Below are 19,240 nucleotides of genomic sequence, written 5' to 3' on the forward strand. Positions count from 1 at the left end.
CAGACTCTGGGATCCAGCATTTGGGAATCGCATTAACCCTGAAAGGGCATTGTATAGAAAGTCTTGTTTTTATTTTTTTTATTTTTAGAAAGGCATGTTTTAGGTAGCCGAAGGGGCCCTTTGTTACGAATTTAGGTCAAGCATGTTGTTGGGCAGCCGAAGGGGGTCCGTTTTCCGTCCGTCACCCACACACATCAGTTGACATTTTATGAAAAGAGTGATCATTATGCAGATGACAATATCAGGCGACTTGAGCAAGTCACATTGATGCTATGTGAATTGGATGGAAGCGAGAATAAAGCAGCAAGTTATTTCTACTACTGTGTCCGGCCGCGCTTTGACTTGTGAGGATGAGGTGCTTCCGTGAACTTCCCCCTTTCCAAAACCAAAACAATCGAAGCTATTCGTAACACTGTAGTAAAACAGTCATAAAGATCAAACAGCCTGACTTCTTATTATCAAACTCCTTTTAATTGGTCACGAAAATTCATCAAATCGCTAGCGCTAAGGTTTACGCACTAGCCATTTAGCTTCGTACGGTCCTTTTGTCATCCATTTAAATTACTACTTGAAAATGTATTTACGACGAAAAGAAATTGGGGTCCATAACCAAACCGCGTTAGACAAAAGGTCGTGTGGAATCTAAGCATGTGAAATCGAGATTTAGGAGCACTTCAACATATCACAAGGATTACCGCGAGATTGTCAGGCTGTGTTAAATCAAGCAGACTTGGCCCAAAAAGTGGGCGTCAGTCAATTTACCGCACTTCTGTTCCAAAATAAAAAATTTCAAGGGGGACTTACAGCACTGATATCATTTCTTAATACAATTCTATTACTTACATGCCAAAGTTGGCTCACTTTACCCTTCCTTTCAAAAACGTATTCAGTATAATAATAATTCGAGCATTTTTTCCAAGTTATTAAACTCTTGATTACCTAATTTGGAGTCTGTCTCACTGGCTGCTTGAGGCTTGTCCCGCTCATCACCCTTCTGGCTATTTACTTCAACAACATCCTGACTCTGAGAAAGAGGAAGGAAACCAAAGTGCGAGTTTCCACCTGAAAGACAAAAGTCTTCAAAAAACATTAAGTATGATAAAATTTCTTGCATATTTTCTCTAATTGATCAAATTCTTAATCCCTAATTTGGAATTTATCTCACCGACTGTCTGAGGCTTATCACGTTCATCTCCCTTCTGGCTATTCAGTTCATCGACAACAAAATTCTGACTCTGAGATAGTGCAAGGAAACCAAATTGCGAGTTTCCATCTGAAAGACAAAAATGTTAATGCGTAAACTTGTATTCATTACTGGGCCTTCCTAGAAAAGTGACAAGGCTCCTTACCATCAGCCTGCTCACAAGTTGTGGTGGAATCAGAATCCATTGGCACATTAGTCCTGAAATATTAAGATAGAAATTTAAAAATACTTGTCTGAGCATGAACAATCTGCTAAAACAATGGCCAATGGGTACTTTAGTTTGTTTGGCGGGTTAATGGTGAGAACTTGACTCTCTTCTTCTTGACAATCCTCTTGGGATTCTGAACTGTGGTTGGGCAGAGCAAGAATGCCTAGAGATAAAATAAATAAAAGAGAAGTGTTTCTGTAAGGCTGTTAAATACAAGGTGGATGAATGCTTACATTGTTAGGGGAAAAAAAAAAACTAACCAGGACCAGCCTGGCTGTTACTGCGGCAGCTCTCAGATTGGCTTTGAGAGCCTCTACTTCCAGGTGGTGATGATATCAGCTCCTGGAAAGGTAAGTGATTACTTACAACAAAAGTCAATTATTTATACAATTCTGAAGTTGCGACAGGGTCCACATTGAATTGTATTGGCAAAGGTCATGTGCCAATAACGTCTTCAGGCATCTAGATTATGTTTTGCGGCAGGGGACTTTACCGAATAAGCTCCAGTTTTAGCGATAAATAGATTTGCATGTAACAAAGGCAGGCTTAATATTAATGTCAATTAAATATTTTTTCAACTCATTTCCCATATTTAGTTTCAAGTTGTCCGAGTTAAAAAGGAGACAATGCCAAAGAAGGACATTTCAAAATGAAGACAAAATAAAATGATTTTCCTTTGAAGATACATTCTACTTTTTGAGAATCATCAACACGTGAGCAAGAGGGTACTTACTCATCCTAAAAAGACTAAGTTTGGGGTACACAAGACTAAACAGTTGGGAGCTGTGAACATTGTTAAGAAATGAACGGAGTCAGGGGCACTGCAAAGAAGCAAAACACGATCAAGATTCTAATGGTGACCAATTAACAGGGTGCCTCAAAAATAGATTGCGATCAATTGGGCCCAGTTATTTTTGTTCTGATGTCTCCCCTGGTGGAACCTTTCAAGGGAACACGACCAGGATTATTCAAACCATCCATTTTCTATACCGCTTGTCCCTACAGGGGTCACGGGCATCATGGACCCTATCCCAGCAGTCATCGGGCAGTAGGCGGGGGACACCCTGAACTGGTTGCCAGCCAGTCGCAGGGCACACAGAGATGAACAACCATCCACACTATCGGCCTACCAAGCATGTTTTTGGGATGTGGGAGGAAACCGGAGTGGCCTGGAGAAATCCCATGCGGGCACAGGGAGGACATGCAAACTCCACGCTGGGAGGGGCGGAGGTGGAATTGAACCCGCACCCTCCTAACTGAGGGGTACGTGCTAATAACCAGTGCGCCACTGTGCCAGCCTTATTCAAACTACTCTGTAAAGACTGAGACTGCTTGTGATTTAGGGCTATACAAATAAACTTGACTTGACTTGACTTAAAATATTAACACAATGAAGTGGCCTAGTAATAAAGTGTTATTCAAACATGAGTAATTATACAGTTCTGACAGTATGACATACAATTAAGAAATCTGCTTTGTTGATATTGTACTTTAGCGTACAGCAATAGTGTTTAGATTGACGCAAAGATATGTTTCAAATTAAACGATTTTATTCTTCAGGACCTGCATTTTGAAGTGCTGCACTACTGCATTGCATAATTATTATGCAATGTCAATAAAACAGTACCTTTCCAAACATCCATCCATCCATTATCCAAACCGGTTATCCTCACGAGGGTCGCTGGTGGGTTAGAGCCTATTTTCTTTTGAAAGGCTGAATGTTTAGCCCTGCCTGATGAATTGTGGAGGCCTACCTACTGTTAAGGCTGCAAGGTTAGTATTATGTCTGTTAAAAGCAAACCACCACGAAACACTAAAAGCCGTCTTGCGGTTTAACAGCAAGTCAACCGTGACTTCATGTACTCTTCACGTCCCTGTAAATAAAGGACCACGGCTTCCATGTCGCTGACTGCTTCATGGCCGTGACGAGAATGGCGTATTGTTACGTTTCTTTTCGCGACACTGCTCACCAGGACCGGGCTGCATGCGCTGGGCTGCAGGTTTGATAGACGTCGGGCCAACACAGCACGGTAGCTGCTTTCGGGGTCGTCTTCCAAGGCGACGCTGTCCGGCTGTGAATCCTCCACAATGAGACACGGATTCTCCGGCTGAGGCAGGCAGGAGTCCAATTCACTTCCGTCGGGATCCATGTGGTCTTGCCGTGATCAGTAGCGGACTGAGTGCGACATATACAAAGAAGGATGTGTGAATCAGTCGCTTGTTACTATGCTTTGAACATAGTCGTCGCACTTAACCTAAATTAGCCAAGCGTTTCAATGACCTATATAGGTGTGCGGTATGTATTTATTTTGATGGCTATGTTATTGTCTTTTTCGTCCCGCAAGTAAACACACCCTCTCCACCGGTTCCTGCTCAGCGCGGTAAAAACAAGCCTATTGGCTTGAGCGATGCTGTGACGTCACTTAAAGTCTTTGCTTGGTTTTATGTTTGCCGAACATTTCTTTTGATTGGTTTTATGGTTTTATGAAGATTTGTTTTCATTTGTATCTGGTACTTTCGATTTCTTTCGATGTGTTTGGTTCCGTAAGCTATCTTGGACCAGTTACTTCTAACAGTTATTATGCATTAAGAGTTAATTGCATTTGAATGACTTTTGACGTTTTTTTAATGCTAGGGAAGTGACAAAATTAAAATCCTCTGTATTTCCAACAAGACGGATGTAAATAATAATACATTTTATTTGTATGGCGCCTTTCACGGCACTCAAGGTCGCCGAACACACATAAACGTCACTGGAAAGAACTGGGATAATGGAACAATTGTATATAGCATAAGGTACAACTAATTACGTGTGCGCCATAAAAGCAATATGCAACGCGATGCTCATTTCTCTTTGATGAACTTTGCTTGCATGTCCCATAGAATGGTCAATATAAAATGTTGCAGGTACCGTTAACACACGTTTTAGGGAGCCAAAGATGAGTTATACCGCTCTTTGTGATAAAGAGAAATACTGCATGAAAGTCATTAAATCGAAAACAAGTCGACTGAATGGAAAGTCAGACTTGCCACGTCAATCACCAGAGGAGACTGAAGGGAGAAGAGGCTGCAGTAAAGGCCTGGAAAAGCATTAAAAATGAAGAATGTAAGTCTGGTTAAGTCAGTAGGTCACTTGATGCAGTTATTGCATGTAAGGGTTATGCCTCCAAATATTGAATGTTAATCACTTTCACAATGAATAATGAATACTTTGCAGACTTAAAAAGTGAGTGGCTTCAAAGGTGCAATGTCCTGAGTTGAAATAAAGGCTGGAATTCTGAACTTTTGTTTCTAATTTATCTTTTGATCTGAAACTGAAATTGTTTCTTAGATTGTATGTCTGACATTCCAATCGTTTGGTTATCTCAAGACAATTAAGTGAAATTAATGCAAAAAGTAAACATTTGAGAAAAGGTCAATATTTTTCACGGCACTGTATTGTAAATATCTACCTTAAATCTATAAATTGTGTAAATGTGCCTGTTGGACAAAAGTGAAGCGCAGGTTCGTCATCATTTACTGAAACTCATTTTGCTGGATATTTGGATGTTTTTTAAAATGTATGAATGTTATAAACCACAAATGTAAAGTGATGAATGTATTTATTTTTACTTGAAGATCAATTATTTTTATTTTATTTGTACATACAATCTGCTGATAATTTGGAGACGTAAAAGCCAATCAAAATATCACTTGTATAACCTCAGTTTCCATGGAGACACCACACAAGACACCAGAGGAGGAAGCACAAAGCAAAATCATTTAGATTGTTTGGATACAGCAAGACATCTCTCAAGACCAAAGAAGTGTTGCCAGAAAATGGCTGCTTTAAGATGCCATTTTACAAAGCATGCCCTGCCTGATCTTTTATTCGGTCTAGACTTCATTTACTATAGTAATGATTTTTTTTAATGAGGTCATTTTGAAGTATGTTTTTTTTTAGTGCTGTTAACAGTTTTCAATAAAGTCTGTAGTGTGTGTACTTACAGACGGGGTACACCTGAACCAGTTACCAATCGCAGTGCACACATAGACGAACAGCTATTCACACTCACAATCACACCTACGGACAATTTGGAGGTGTCATTCGGCTTACCATGCATGTTTTTGGAATGTGGGAGCACCCCAGAGGAAATCCACGCAGGCCCAAGGAGAACATGCAAACTTCACATAAAGACCAGAGCGCTAATCAAACCGTGCACCTCTGAACTGGACGTGCTAACCAGTGCGCCACATGCTTTTTTTGGCAATCAAACAATAGATTTTTTCAACACCTCTTAATGTGTTTTTCGACGTTACCCTTCACTGATTGGTGAACATGCATCGTGCAGATGATCAATCACATAATATTTGAGATAAAAGAAAAAAAACATGTCAGAAATACTTGCATACATTTTACCCTGGACTAGTGGTTCTTATCCTCGGGTCGATCGAACCCTAGGGGATTGGTGAGTCAATCTCAGGGGTTTGCCAGAGCCTCCACTGCGGAGGTCTGAACACACCTGATTTATCGTTTAATACAAATCTGAACTGGTCTCTCAAAGGCAACAACACTGATTTGCAAGTATGTAATTTGTTTTGAGTTCATGCATTGTCTTGGTTTTGTTCTTTGAACAAGGTGATGTTCATGCACGGCTCATTTTGTGCACCAGTAAAAAACATTGATGTCTTGAATTTGAAAAAAAGAATTTTATTTTTCACTAAAGCGGGGTTCGGTGAATGCGCATATGAAACTGGTGGGGTTCGGTACCTCCGACAAAATCAAGAACCACTGTCATAGACACTAATTCTTCCAAATAAGAAACTTAATTTGAATGAAATTTACATGCTGATAATGTAGTGATTCCAACATTACTACACGGGTTAATGCGGATGTCCATCACAGAAATAGTTAACGATTTAACATCATCTATGATGTCAAACAGAGCCCTAACAGTATTACAATACTGCACAGTTACCTGCTGTACATGCTAGAAATAAATAAGATCCTTACTTTCTGTGATTATTGTGGGCTTCAGAGGATTTTCAGACACAAAACATGTCAATCAAATGTTGGGCAAAAACGTTGATGAGATTTCAATCCAAACTTATGTCTTGTTTTGCTTAAGCCCAAAGACAATGGTCATTTTTAATTTTGTTTGCAATAAACATGCAAGCAACAACTATATAGTCTAATAATTAATTGTGTTCTGTGTTGCCTTTAAACATTCAATGATTTGGCTACTCATGCTATACTGTCATTATGTTTTACCTCAACCAGAGTTCGGTTATTTTTGGACCACAATGGAGAGCGGAACAGTTGAATGGGAGAGGGTGTACATTTGCTCAAAAATTGCCTCGCTCCTGAAGAATTTGTCTAGCCCCGCTTCTGAACTGATGGCTATCCCACTGAGAGTTTGTCTGTGGAGAATTTTTTATCCATTTGCCCAGAAGAATGTTTGTGTCTGTTCACCCTAACTAAACCTGCTTGATGGGCTTGATGATCAAGTTTTCCACATGCTATGATTTTTGCACCAATGAGGCAAATAAAATCTTTCCTAAAATCCTCAAACAAGATTGGATGCATCCATTCATCCATTTTCTATACTTCTTGACCTTATTAGGGTTGTAGGTGAGATGGAACCTATCCCAAGTGATGAGGACAACCTGATCCTGGTCTGGTCGCCAGCCAATAACATGGCACATATGGACAACCATCCACCACATGCATGATTTGGGCATGTGGGGAGTAGATGTGTTGAAATTAATTGATTAATCTTTGAATCTAACCCTAACTAATCAAATTAATCAAAAATGTCAACTAATCATTTACAGCCTTTTTTTAAATTAAAATGTCCAAATCTTCTGATTTCGGCCTCACAAAAGTAATTATTCGCAGATTTGTGCAGTCTTTCATGAAAGAAGACTGATTATATTTTTTCCATCCAGTTTCCGAACCGCTTTTCCTTATGAGGGTCACTGGCGTGTTGGAGCCTATCCCAGCTGACTTCGGGCCTTTTTAAAATCAAAATCAGACATTTGCAAACATCAACAAAAACCAAACCAGTAACTGAATCAGTTTTAAAAAGGCTGGTGAGTACGACATCAATCCCCTCCTGTGTGATAATGCTTAATTGCTGTTTAGTTGTTTGTGTTTTCTTTTTGCTTTAATCACTCCACAATAGCAAATAACCAACAATTGGTTAATAAACCATAGGGAATACGGTTTGGAATGCAAACTAAATTTTGAACCCATCATTTGATGGCATCGAATGATCCATTTGAAATATATTAAGAGAGAGAACATAAATGCCACATAGGAAGCCAGGCCAGAGCCAAGATTTAAACCCCAAATCTCGGAAGAGCAGTACTCATCACTAGTGTGCCATGCTGAAGTAGAAGCATATTCAGGATTTGTTCAAAATGTAGGATGTAAAAAAAATATATACATTGTAATCATGGGTCTGGCTCGATTAGGAGGTGTGTCCAAAGCCTTTTGTCTATACTGCCGTGTATTGACATTGCTCTGCTCTACTGTTGTCTTATACAAAAGCTCTGGTCTATCGATAACGTGAGCCACAATGAATGCACATTCCGTACAGAATGCGACAGTCAACGTAACCTTAGACGCTCCAGCCAAGTTAAATGCCAGATCGTCATCTAATGATAGGGCAGTGCCAAAGAGGTTTTCATACGAATGCTCAGCCATTACCCAAAATGTCTCACATTCGCCCCCTCCACTGGAGCACACGGGCACGCGCTGAAGCTCACGCGGGAGATATTTGACGACAGTACGCACTTCCATTGCTCACCATAGTTCGACCCACCAAAAAAGGAACATTTACAACGTTACCTCAGGAAACAATACGAATATTCCACTCGTGTGTTTCAGTGTCCCGTTGCACGCAGTGAAAACACGTCCTCCATCGCTCCGTTGCTCCTTTCCTCTGGAGAACAGTCAGGGTGTGGAGTGCACGCACACAGTGCATGTAAATATAATGGCATTTAAAAACAAATGAGTTATTTGTTCATTTTCTCCTACTGGCAAACGCACTCCTTGCACAATAAACGTCAAACAAAGAACATTCACAAAATGTACTGTAATGCATATCAATGTAAATTAAAACAATAGGTAATGTTCATTTATGTATTTTTCTATATCTTTAAAATTCAAGTCTCGTTTGTCTTTAGAAGAATTAAAAGCACTGTAACCATCCAATAAATGGCTTCATTTGCTTGCCTACTTTCATAAGAAGATTTTTTTTATATATATCATTAAACATTGTTTGAGGGAGAAGTACCGAGCCTTTTTGTGCCAAACTTTAAACATTCGTTACTTTCGAGACAAAGCACAAATATTGCAAGCAACAAAATACGACAAAACAGTGAAGAATAGCATCTTCGATTTCATTTTAGCAAGGGAGAAGTTCCACGCTGCTATTATCACCTTTCATGTTGATGACAACGTCTAGCACTTTCCACTCTAACCAGTAGAGGCCAGTATATTACACAGAGTCGTTTGCGATGGGTTTTGCTGACTCACCCGTGGAAAATCATAGTGCAGCTGCAACACTCTCGAAAATAATGGTACACAATAAACAAGTGAGCAATTACATAAAATAGCCTGTCTGTAGGATTAAAGGAAAAAAAAAAAACCAGTGTTTTCAAAATAAACATTCTAAAAAACCTGAAAGTGGTGAGGCTCTCCTACTGTCTGAAGTTTGCATCCTCTCCCTGTACTTGTGCAAAAACACACATGAAACAGGTTCACTGAAGACTAATTATGGATGGTTATTTGCAGGACCAATTCTAGGATCAGAGATTTAGGAGGGCATAGCTAAACGAGATAAAACTGTATTGTCACGCAATATTGTCACTTTAATAAAAGGGACTTTTTTTTCTGAAGTAAGCCGGTAAACTAAACAATATACTACATTTTGTAAATTGGATCCGTGGGGAGGAACCAAAGTTTTAATTTGGGTCCTCAGATGAAAAAGTCGATAATGTTGTGGATATTGGGCTGTCAGTAAATTTCAACTGGTGAAACGGCACCCAAAAGTGGTTTGAGCAATCAAAAAAAAACCACAGTCTTCTTTTGAGTTTTATGCTCTATAGAAGCCTAACAAATTCCCACATAAATCACAATTAGGTAAGCAACAAGAAGTTTAGCTACCTCATTTTTTTGTCACTAGTTTACCCCATAATCAAATGCTGTGCGGCTCAGCCTCTGGCTAGTAGGCATCAATAGGCATTTGGCAATTCATCCAAACTTATTTGAAGGATGAAACAAGTGGTGTCAGAGGCGATAGTTGATATGTTTTGGGTTAGGAAAATGCAGGTCCCTGCAGTTGAAAACCACTGGATTGTACATAACATTTCAGTTAAAATGATGTACATTGTAATGTTGTCTTAATTCTGTCTAATAATGTCTAATATAGTGATGATTATAATAGGAGCTTTTTTTTAGGTGGGGGTGCACAGACCAAACTTATTCACATGACCCAGAAAGTCTAAAATAACGATGCCTATTCTTATTAAGGCCTCTGTTGTCTGTCTGGCTTTGTGCATAGATGAAACATTGTTTTGATCACAATGGGAACAAAGAAGAGTCACATAGAATTGCATTGCCTGGTACTATTTGTGTCAATGTTATAAATAGATCCTTGTAGTGTTATTTTCAGCTCATTTTGTCTTATACAGTTCAATACATGAGCAATTTAAGGGAGGTGAGTGTAGTGTTACTAATTACTCTCATAATCCCAAGAAGTAGTTTGCCTTTTTAACAACTATGCTTTTTTAATTAATACGCTCATATATTTGTATGTTTAATATTGTCCTCTTATAAACAGTATCAATGCTCATATGCTGTCAATAGTGAGGTAAAAAATCAACTTCCTACCATCCATTCACCTTCATTGTTCAAATCTCAGCATGTTTGCTTCAGCTGTGTTGTGAATTTGATCAACATAAATTTCCAATTCCCATGTTTTGTTTCGGTTGGTGAAGCTTTGTGACATCAAATAGTCACATAACACGTTATCCAATCAAAAATGCTTTTTCCACTAGGGCCACACCTACGACTCCGCTCAGTTCATCCTGCTCCCAACATCCTTTCTCTAGACGCAGTTGTCATGGAGATGGAAAAGAGTTGAGCATCCACGAGTGCTACTGTTACCATGGAAATTCCTTTTGTCATAGCGAGTCCAGTAAAGCAAGCCAAGCCAGTTGAGCAGCAGGATCAACGTCATGCTGGAGCTGCTTTACAACACAACAAATATCGCATGCTGATTGTGATTGGAGAGATTTCCACCAACGATCACCTTGACTCTGCCAAAAAACAGATCACACACGGTAAGACTGGAATGGGATTGTCTGATGATGTACTCCTGTGTGGATTAACTTGCTAAAATCATGTGAATTAGGACCTGTCGTACTATATCCAAATAATATTGAATAAGGTGAAAAACAAGTATAACTTCCATACAATTTACGCAATTAAATAATATGCTGTGAGTGGCTGTTTGTTTAGACAACTCTACACTTATTTTGGCAATCAAAAAACTACACAGCTAAACCTCGATTTTACGTGGACTTTAGAGTCCAGAGTTTGGGAAATTGCGTCTTGTCTTTTCACACTGCAATTTCTTCAATATCGTCCGTCCGTTCAAAATACGACAACAAATCATGGGGTCCATGACCAAACCATGTTCGACAGAAAGTCGGGTAGAATCGAAGCGTGTAAAATCGGAGTTGAGCTGTCATGAATAATGTTTTTCCAGTGCCCATAAAGGTTTCGTACCTTTTGATCTTTTCTCCATGTACCTTTTGAAGTAAATGGGGGAAATGTTTACAAGAGACATGAGAATAATCAATTCATAAATCATACAGTAAAGAAACCTGTAACTTGTGTTGAATTAATAATTGCAACTTGATGTGCAATTGCAACCAACAAAGGTGTTGCTGATTGAGTTTTAACTGTTAGCACTCTCACCTCTTACCATAACAACTCCTCCAGGCAGCAAGAGTTCAAAACATTCAGAGATGGATTGACACTTCTCTTTAAAATAATAGTTCATGTAAGATAGAAATGAAATAATTGGATCGTTAATTCCCTCCTCAGGTAGTCGAGTAAATTTAGGCCATCCCCACCAAATAAATGGAAAACATGATTCGAATGGGAAAATCTATAATCACAAATCATCAGGAATAACACGAGGCAACATTCAGATGCTGAGCATTTATGTAGCACGTTCTACATGATTCATGCTTCACTTGTTTTAATCCAGGTTTGCTGTCCTGGAATGTTGATTTGAGTACCTGCGACCTGAACAAGGAGCTACAGCTGTTTGAGAGCAAACACACAGCTCGATTTTCTTCAGAGGTCAAAGGTTGGTTTATTGTTGTTGAGTGCGGAACTACCTTGTTATTATACCATATTTTCCGGACTATAAATCGCAGTTTTTTTTTCATAGCTTGGCCAGGGGTGCGACTTGTAATCAGGAGCGATTTATATGTGAAATTATTAACACATTATTACTTGATCATTAACACATTACTTACTTATAGTTGATCACTTCACATGTTCTTTTCACATTAAATCGCACGAAGGCGCTCTAAGCCTGTGGAACAATTGGAGCCGCCACTGACTTCTGGAGTCAGCAGCGGCGTTGTTTATAAGTGACATGGAGGACGAAGATTTTGATGGATTTAATGATTTGGAGTGACACGGATGGTTCGATCAACACGTTATTTATGTTATAGTTATTTTAATAACCGTTAATATGTTACGTCAGGCACGTTCTCAGTTCCTCGTTTATTTATGTACCGTTAGCATACCGTATTGTTTAGCCTATAGTTGCCTATTCATGTCTGTTCTTGGTGTTGTATTTTGTCAAATAAAGTCCCCCCAAAAATGCGACTTGTACTCGCGTGCGACTTATATATGGCGTTTTTTTCCTCTTTATTATGCGTTTTATGGCTGGTGCAACTTGTACTCCAGAGCGACTTATAGTCCGGAAAATACGGTAATTGTTGTCTGTATAGTAGTTTTCTGCTGCTTATCCATGCATGTACTATGAACAAAGTGCTGGGAATGTGGCAACCTATATTTCTTAGATTCTCACACATAACTAATTAAGGGTCTGGAATCAGTGACATCATTGAGAGGAGACAGAATTAGGCCATGCAGTAAGACAGTGAATATGTCCAAAGATGCACCTGATTGCTGGTTTGCTGTTTACACAAGTATGCCTCATTTTCACTGTACTGTGTTACCGTGGGTTACGATTCCTGTTCATTTTTTAATTTAAAATGAGATTGCATGATTAATGATTTCATCAATGGTGGAAAGTGCGAGTAGGAAGAGAACATAAACGCGGAGAATCATAGATGTAATTGAAAACATAGTTATTATGATCGTTACAATCATTTAATAATAAATCACTTCTTTAAAATAAAAATATAATGAATTTGTGGAAAATGAGAAGAAAGAGCTGTCTTTGTTTTGTTGCATGTCAAATTGTCAGCCTGACTGAAACTCTATTGGTCTTACAGAATATGCATTTATTCAAAGTTCAACTGCTCAGCTTCCAGTGAACATATGTAAGTCATTTGCAAAGGTCACATTGAAAAATTGATCTCTTTTGGATGTGGAAATCTCATTCAGTTTGCTCCAGTAGGGCTTTGATGTTAGTACTAATACCCAGAGGGGGTAGCTGTATATTCCTGCTTTCTATTTATTTAAGGAATCTGCCTGCCTCTATCGCTCCTCCTCGTCTGTGCCTTGAATACAAATAACCTACCTAGCTTGTATGCTATCATCATGGCAGACAGGCTCAGGGCACACAGAAAAATGTCCACTAGAATACTCTCAATTTTGTTTTTGAATTGTTTTGGAATCGAAATTTTGCAATCTCTTTTAAACTGAAGACGTGTGAGAAAAAACACACAGACAGACTATGAAGGCATCATCTCATTAGAAGTGAAATTCAAAATGAGATCAAATTGAGTGAGTCTCATAGTTTTGTATTAGGTTTTGCAAACCACCTTTTAAGGAAGAAATTTCTCTTTGAGTTTGAACGTGGTGCATAAAATGTTGAAAGATCTTATTAGTGTGTGCGCGTGCGTGCGAGTGTGTGTGTGTGTGTAGACAATGTCTAATAGGTAACTATCAGACATTTTCTACACACACAATAGGAGTCCGTTTTCATCTTGGGTGGTCAATATAAGCAAACTCCAAATGCCCAAACACTCTCCTCTCCATATCACAGTCCTGCTGCGACATAATAAAACCGAGACGCGCGGTAATCAAGACACACAGGTAATCGGGCATCCATCACTGCATTACTCCATTACTGTCCCAGTCAGCTGCATCTCCACTGCTCAGACAAGAGTGTCTCGACTGATGAGGCAATCTCACATGGGAGATCACATTTCCTGTCAGGAGAGGAGGAGGAGGAAAAAGGTGACTGAAATCACTTCCTTGAATGCAGCTAGTATCTGCAAGATACAAATAGCATCATTTGTAGACAGGTGAAAATAATTATATCATAACATATCTCAAATTAATTTGTTTTTCTTCCTTTGAGTGATTAAAAATGATGAGTCCCATCTCGATTATTGTAACAAAAAAGGTTTTGGAACAGACGGTGCAAAACACAAACTCACGAGCCTGATTTCTATGACGTTGATGTATACTGAGTACTGTAGATCCCACCTTGGCCTCTGAATCATATTCAACATAGGCACCATAGTGGATATCATGTGTCAAAGTTCAAGCTCCCATGAGAGTAGGACACTTTTTTCCTCCCCTCTCAAGGTTACGGCTGCGAACTGAGAGATAACGGCATACAAACACAACGACATTCAGAATACAAATTACGTACTTCATACAAAATAGCTTTACTTGTACATGGGAGGAGCAGAAGAATTTTTTTTTTTTGAGTGATGGGTCCAAAATGGATGAGAACAATACCTTGGAAGACATCAAAAACCAGCTGACAACTTTGGACACTCTTCAAGAGAAGAGGAGAGACATTAAGAAGCATATTATAGGAATGGAGACTCGATTGATTGGTTTCGAAACCAAGATGGAAGAAATCGCACTTCTCAAAGCTGAGAATGCCAAGAAAGATCAGCTGATAAGAATTCTCACCGACAGAGTAAAAGATATCGACCAACAATCTAAAATGAATAATGTTATCTCTGGGCTCAAGATCTTGCCACGAAAGTATGCCGTATTACTGAGACTGGGACAGATGGTGGATATTAGGATGAAAATCAATCCGTGGAACAGCAAGTGGCGGATTTCCTTACAACAAAAAACATATCGATGGACAAGGCAAGTGTGGATTTCCAACGACTGCTGTCCAAGAGAAGGGCAACTGGAGGTAGGGTGAACAAAATTCCTTTGGTATTACTGAGATTAAGCACAAAATATTGAGCACAAAGTACTGAAACCGGGTCAAATGTTGACATTAATGAAAATTTCAACAAGCAAAACGAAACCATTGTATGGAGAACTCGCCTACTGAAAAAGCTAGGAAAAATACAAAGAACTTGGATGACAAATTGCAAAATCTACATAAAGCCGAATGGATCATCCCCAGAAAATACCAAACCAGTTCTGATCAAAGTGATGGATGAACTGGAGAAATACGCTAATTGGGGTACTATATCAAGCCTAACTACATTCTACCCAATTACGACAGAAACGTCATCAAGTCAATTTGTAAGAACTAGCAGACTTGGCTGCGAGATATGAGAAAATTCAATTGGAAAAAAATAATCATCCAACAACAAACTATCCAAATGAAAATATTAAACCAGACTTTCACCACTACAGAAATGGATTGGACAAATGTGGATACTATTTGGAAGATCAATTCAACAACTGCATAAATATGGAAAGAAAACTGTCTATAATCCACTTCAACAGCAGGAGTTTAAAGGCCAATTTTGAAAAAAAAATACAAGTCTATCTTCAGACATTGGACAAACCTTTCAACGTCATTACAGTATTGGAAATGTGGATCAAAGTGGTCCCGCAGTGTTCTAAATTGATAGAGAAACTAATTAGTCAAAGGCTGGAGAAGACAATATGGCTTAAATCACAACATCCTATTTGAAAAGCTGACTAGGTATGGAATACAGGGTAAATCACTAAAATGGATCAAAAGCTATCTAAATAATAGACACTTTGTACACATTGGTAATATTAGGGATATCACTTGTGAGGTGCCACAAAATATGAATGAATATAATGTGTTGGGCATCACTTGGGATGGAAACCATATTTTAAATACCTCCCAAACAAACTAGCAAAGAACATATCTCTACTTCGCAGGTGACAAAACAAAGTGAACAACTCTAAGAAGAGTATATTCGGCGCTGATAGATCCACACTTGTTGAGTGTTAATATTTGAAGACCTGCAAATAAACACAACATTAAGGAGCCACATGCTATCGGTGGCAGGGGTTAAATATTGGAACAAATTAATAACGGAAACTAAGACAGCCACATATCTAAAGACTTTTAAAAAAACAGTGATGAGCCTATTATTACAAAAATACAATGTGTCATATGAGACAAATCTACTGTGTCTGTATTCTGAAATTTGTTGTATTGAGTCTACAATACAGTATGTTGTGAAATGTTGGATGACGATCTTAAAACACATAAATGTGAGATGGAGTTGCAATTTTGAGGGCACACCGGGGGCAGGTTTTCAGGTGGGAGGAACAGGCACTTCAGTCACTGTGTCATATGTAATCGATCTCCTGAGATGGGCCTGCAGCGCAACCAACCAGACCATCTCCACTTGAAGTCCAGTAACTGGGGGTTCACAATGCCCCCACAGGACCTCTCTTGCAGGGTACACAATGGATAGCTGGAGCAAGTGGCACACACGGAAGATGCGGAAGATGTGTACGTCTTGATGTTCCTTGTCATCGCCTGGCTCTCTCTGACCCTCATGGGGTTGCGCCTGTCAAAGGAAATGAAGTCTTGCGCCATTGGCAACAAGGGACTTCCAGCCTTGGAAAGCAACTTGAGGGCTGAGAGCAGAGAGATGATGACAATGCTCCTTCATGAGATGTCTCTACACAAAAATAATATGGACAAGCGACAGGAGGCCAGCGTGAAAGACGATTACCTGTAATCGGTCGCTGCAAGCGCCGCCTGATACTGGGGACAGTGCCCGGGGTGCCTGCAAGATTGTGACTCCAAATCTCTCAAAATTGATTAACTTGTTATGGTCGCATTCAAATCAAACTGTCAAAATGTGTTATTTTGTCAGTTCATTTGTCATTGCTGCATTCAAATCAAACTGCTATCAAACTAATATCAAACTTCCAATTAACTTGTCATTGCTGTATTCAAATCATATGTTATCCTGTGTCAAATTTCTCTTTCCTTTGTTTCTTCCTTTTTTTTTGTGATGGTAATATTTTAGATAGCACTGTAGATATGTAGATTGTGTGTCTGACAGTGAAATCCTCGGTTGAAATTGGGACGGGACTCGATAAGCAGAATTGCTTCAACTCGTCTCCCTTTTTGACAATTCACATAACAAAAAATGAAATTGTAATGACTGTTGATTGTGTACTTGACTGTGTACTTGACAAATTAAACAAATCAAATCAAGGGGAGTAATTGGTGAAAGTCCCTCATTCATTTGCCACTTGGAGATACATCAAACCTTTTGCACTCAAAATCGAATCTCTTGGAATGAAGACTGACTGTATTTGGCCATTAAGAACTTGCATTTTTGGTGCTTCCCTGTTTCCTGAAATTATTACTGTCTATGTAAATTGGTGAACATGTATTAACTCTTAGTAGATGTACAGATGACACAGTATACTGACAGGAAAACACTTTGAAGAAAGCAAATAAATGCAAGAGTGGGCAATAATTTATTGTTGCACGGTCAGCTTGTGTAGTTCTTGGGTGTGAAAACAACAATATTAGTCTGTCCGAGTATACCTGCTACAAAGTAAATGTTTGATTGTGTTTTTCTCTCTTGGGTATTTGTGTAATGATGCTGAGCCAACAAAATGTTTGGTTATGGGTTTCTGTTCCCCATTGCATGCATGACTTACAGGAATCTGTGTTTCTATTGATTGCTGCAAGTCTGGGTGTCAAGTATACAACATGCAAAGGTAATGAGCTGAAAATCAGCCATCAGTGATGAGAAACAGTGATATGATAACATGCAAGGAAAATATGTCAAAGTAGTGTGGTTTTATGTGTCTTACCCTGTTAATATTTGAATGGCATATTATAAAAATGTCCTAGACATATGCTGACTGACCTGAGCCAAGAGAATGCCTGCCAATTAATAATTCAGCAGCTCCTATTGATCAGTCAGCTTTGAGTGGGTACTACTGTCCATTAGGAAGTTTACCTGACCCCACTGATCTGAACCTGAATGCACATCAACACATACAGTACATACACCAAGTGTACTGTGGCATGAACCAAATTCTAGGGTTTTAGATTTACTGTATGTGGAATGATCCTGAGGAATTTATGCATCAGCTAGCGTACAATAAAGGCGTTGGATAACAGAATATGAATTGGAAGGACAACTATTTGTAGAAAGACAACGACCGGATCCCCACTGTGTAATGTGATGAGCCACCCTCGTACCACCCCTGCAAACTAAACAGACGCCCAGTTTTCCAGTTTTGCAATATCTTTAAGTAAAAATCATTGTTGTTGGTGTATGAGTACTGTACAGCGGAGGTGGGGTTTTAGGAAGCCAGGCGTTTACGTCAGCATTAGAAATCTAGCCACCCAAATAACTCTGATTTCATAAGGAATTAGATCGCCATTGTGCCAAAGGTAATATATAATCACATGTATGCCTATAATTAGCCGTGAAAGGCTTAAAATGCTACAATACAGTTCCTTTAAGCTTGAGTCTGTTTAGCTAGTATTATTTTTGTCCCTCTTCCACCAGCAGCTGTTTGACTCACAGCTGTTTGAAAAGTTCCTTTTTCCAGAACACAAGACTCATACTGATGAAAAATGTGGAAAGGTACGCACAGCTATATTGGTCTCTCATCTACCACCCAATTGTAATGGATATTATTAGTCAGGCCATCAAGAGTTTAAACTTCAATACTTAGCTTTTAAATGAAAATGCTGAAATTGTGTGACACGAACATTTGCACAGGTTGCACAGGTTCCCCCACATCCATGCTGTTAATCTTCAAATAGTCCTGCAGATAAATGGATGCCTTTTAGGCATGAGATCTGCACCTACAAAACCAAATACCCTTGACTAATGAGTGCCGTAAGTTATGAGTTTGTATCGTTTTCATATTCATTTTATTATTTTCCATGTTACAGGGCAACAACTTTGGTGAAGCGCTTTTCACATACCGCATGGAGAAGATGCTTACATTTAACTGAATGCGTAATGTGTATGGGTTTTTTTTTATGTGTCGAGAATGGTATTTAAACTTGTTTTATGGGAGGAACTTAAACAGTTTAATGACAGTGAAATTGAATTGGTAAATTAATTGACAAGCTTGGTCACGGAACAAATTAAAGATTGAAATGAAGTGAGTCACCAATTCTCACTTCCTCTATTCTCTGAAACACCTATTTATAGGTATCCATCTATTCATAATTTGACAGATATTTATTTTGAGGATCTTGGCCTGCCTCCAAATCCAAATGAACTGTTTTGCTGAAAACGAATAAGCTCACTCACAAACAGCGGCAATCGGGATCCGGGGACGCTATAGGTTTTCCGAGCGGTTCCTGAATGTAGCATGAGCAGGCGTTGAGCCAAGCTGGCCGATCCTGCCCTCCTTCCTCATCTCTCCTCCGTAGCCATAG

The 19,240-nt window shown here is 39.1% G+C and overlaps 1 protein-coding gene across 10 annotated transcripts in view; it reads right to left on the minus strand.

Annotated features, from left to right (window-relative positions):
* Positions 1–10,317, minus strand: part of tp53bp1 (tumor protein p53 binding protein, 1) — a 25,355-nt gene extending 15,038 nt beyond the window's left edge. The window contains exons 1-7 of one of the 10 annotated variants that reach the window (XM_085907307.1): positions 10,302–10,317; positions 3,383–3,588; positions 1,673–1,754; positions 1,479–1,575; positions 1,350–1,402; positions 1,166–1,273; positions 940–1,077 (exon numbers count right to left, since the gene is read on the minus strand). In XM_085907307.1, the coding sequence (XP_085763433.1) occupies positions 940–1,077; positions 1,166–1,273; positions 1,350–1,402; positions 1,479–1,575; positions 1,673–1,754; positions 3,383–3,562 (658 nt within the window). In that variant the 5' untranslated portion in view covers positions 3,563–3,588; positions 10,302–10,317. Of the gene's footprint in view, positions 1–939; positions 1,078–1,165; positions 1,274–1,349; positions 1,403–1,478; positions 1,576–1,672; positions 1,755–3,039; positions 3,271–3,382; positions 4,003–8,244; positions 8,350–10,290 lie in introns of those variants that run through there. The other 9 variants (XM_085907306.1, XM_085907305.1, XM_085907308.1 and 6 more) reach the window with 9 other exon arrangements.
* Positions 10,318–19,240: the final 8,923 nt, after the last annotated feature.

This window comes from Syngnathus leptorhynchus, chromosome 3 (assembly GCF_054491065.1).
Source record: "Syngnathus leptorhynchus isolate UIUO chromosome 3, UIUO_Slep, whole genome shotgun sequence".
Taxonomy (NCBI): domain Eukaryota; kingdom Metazoa; phylum Chordata; class Actinopteri; order Syngnathiformes; family Syngnathidae; genus Syngnathus; species Syngnathus leptorhynchus.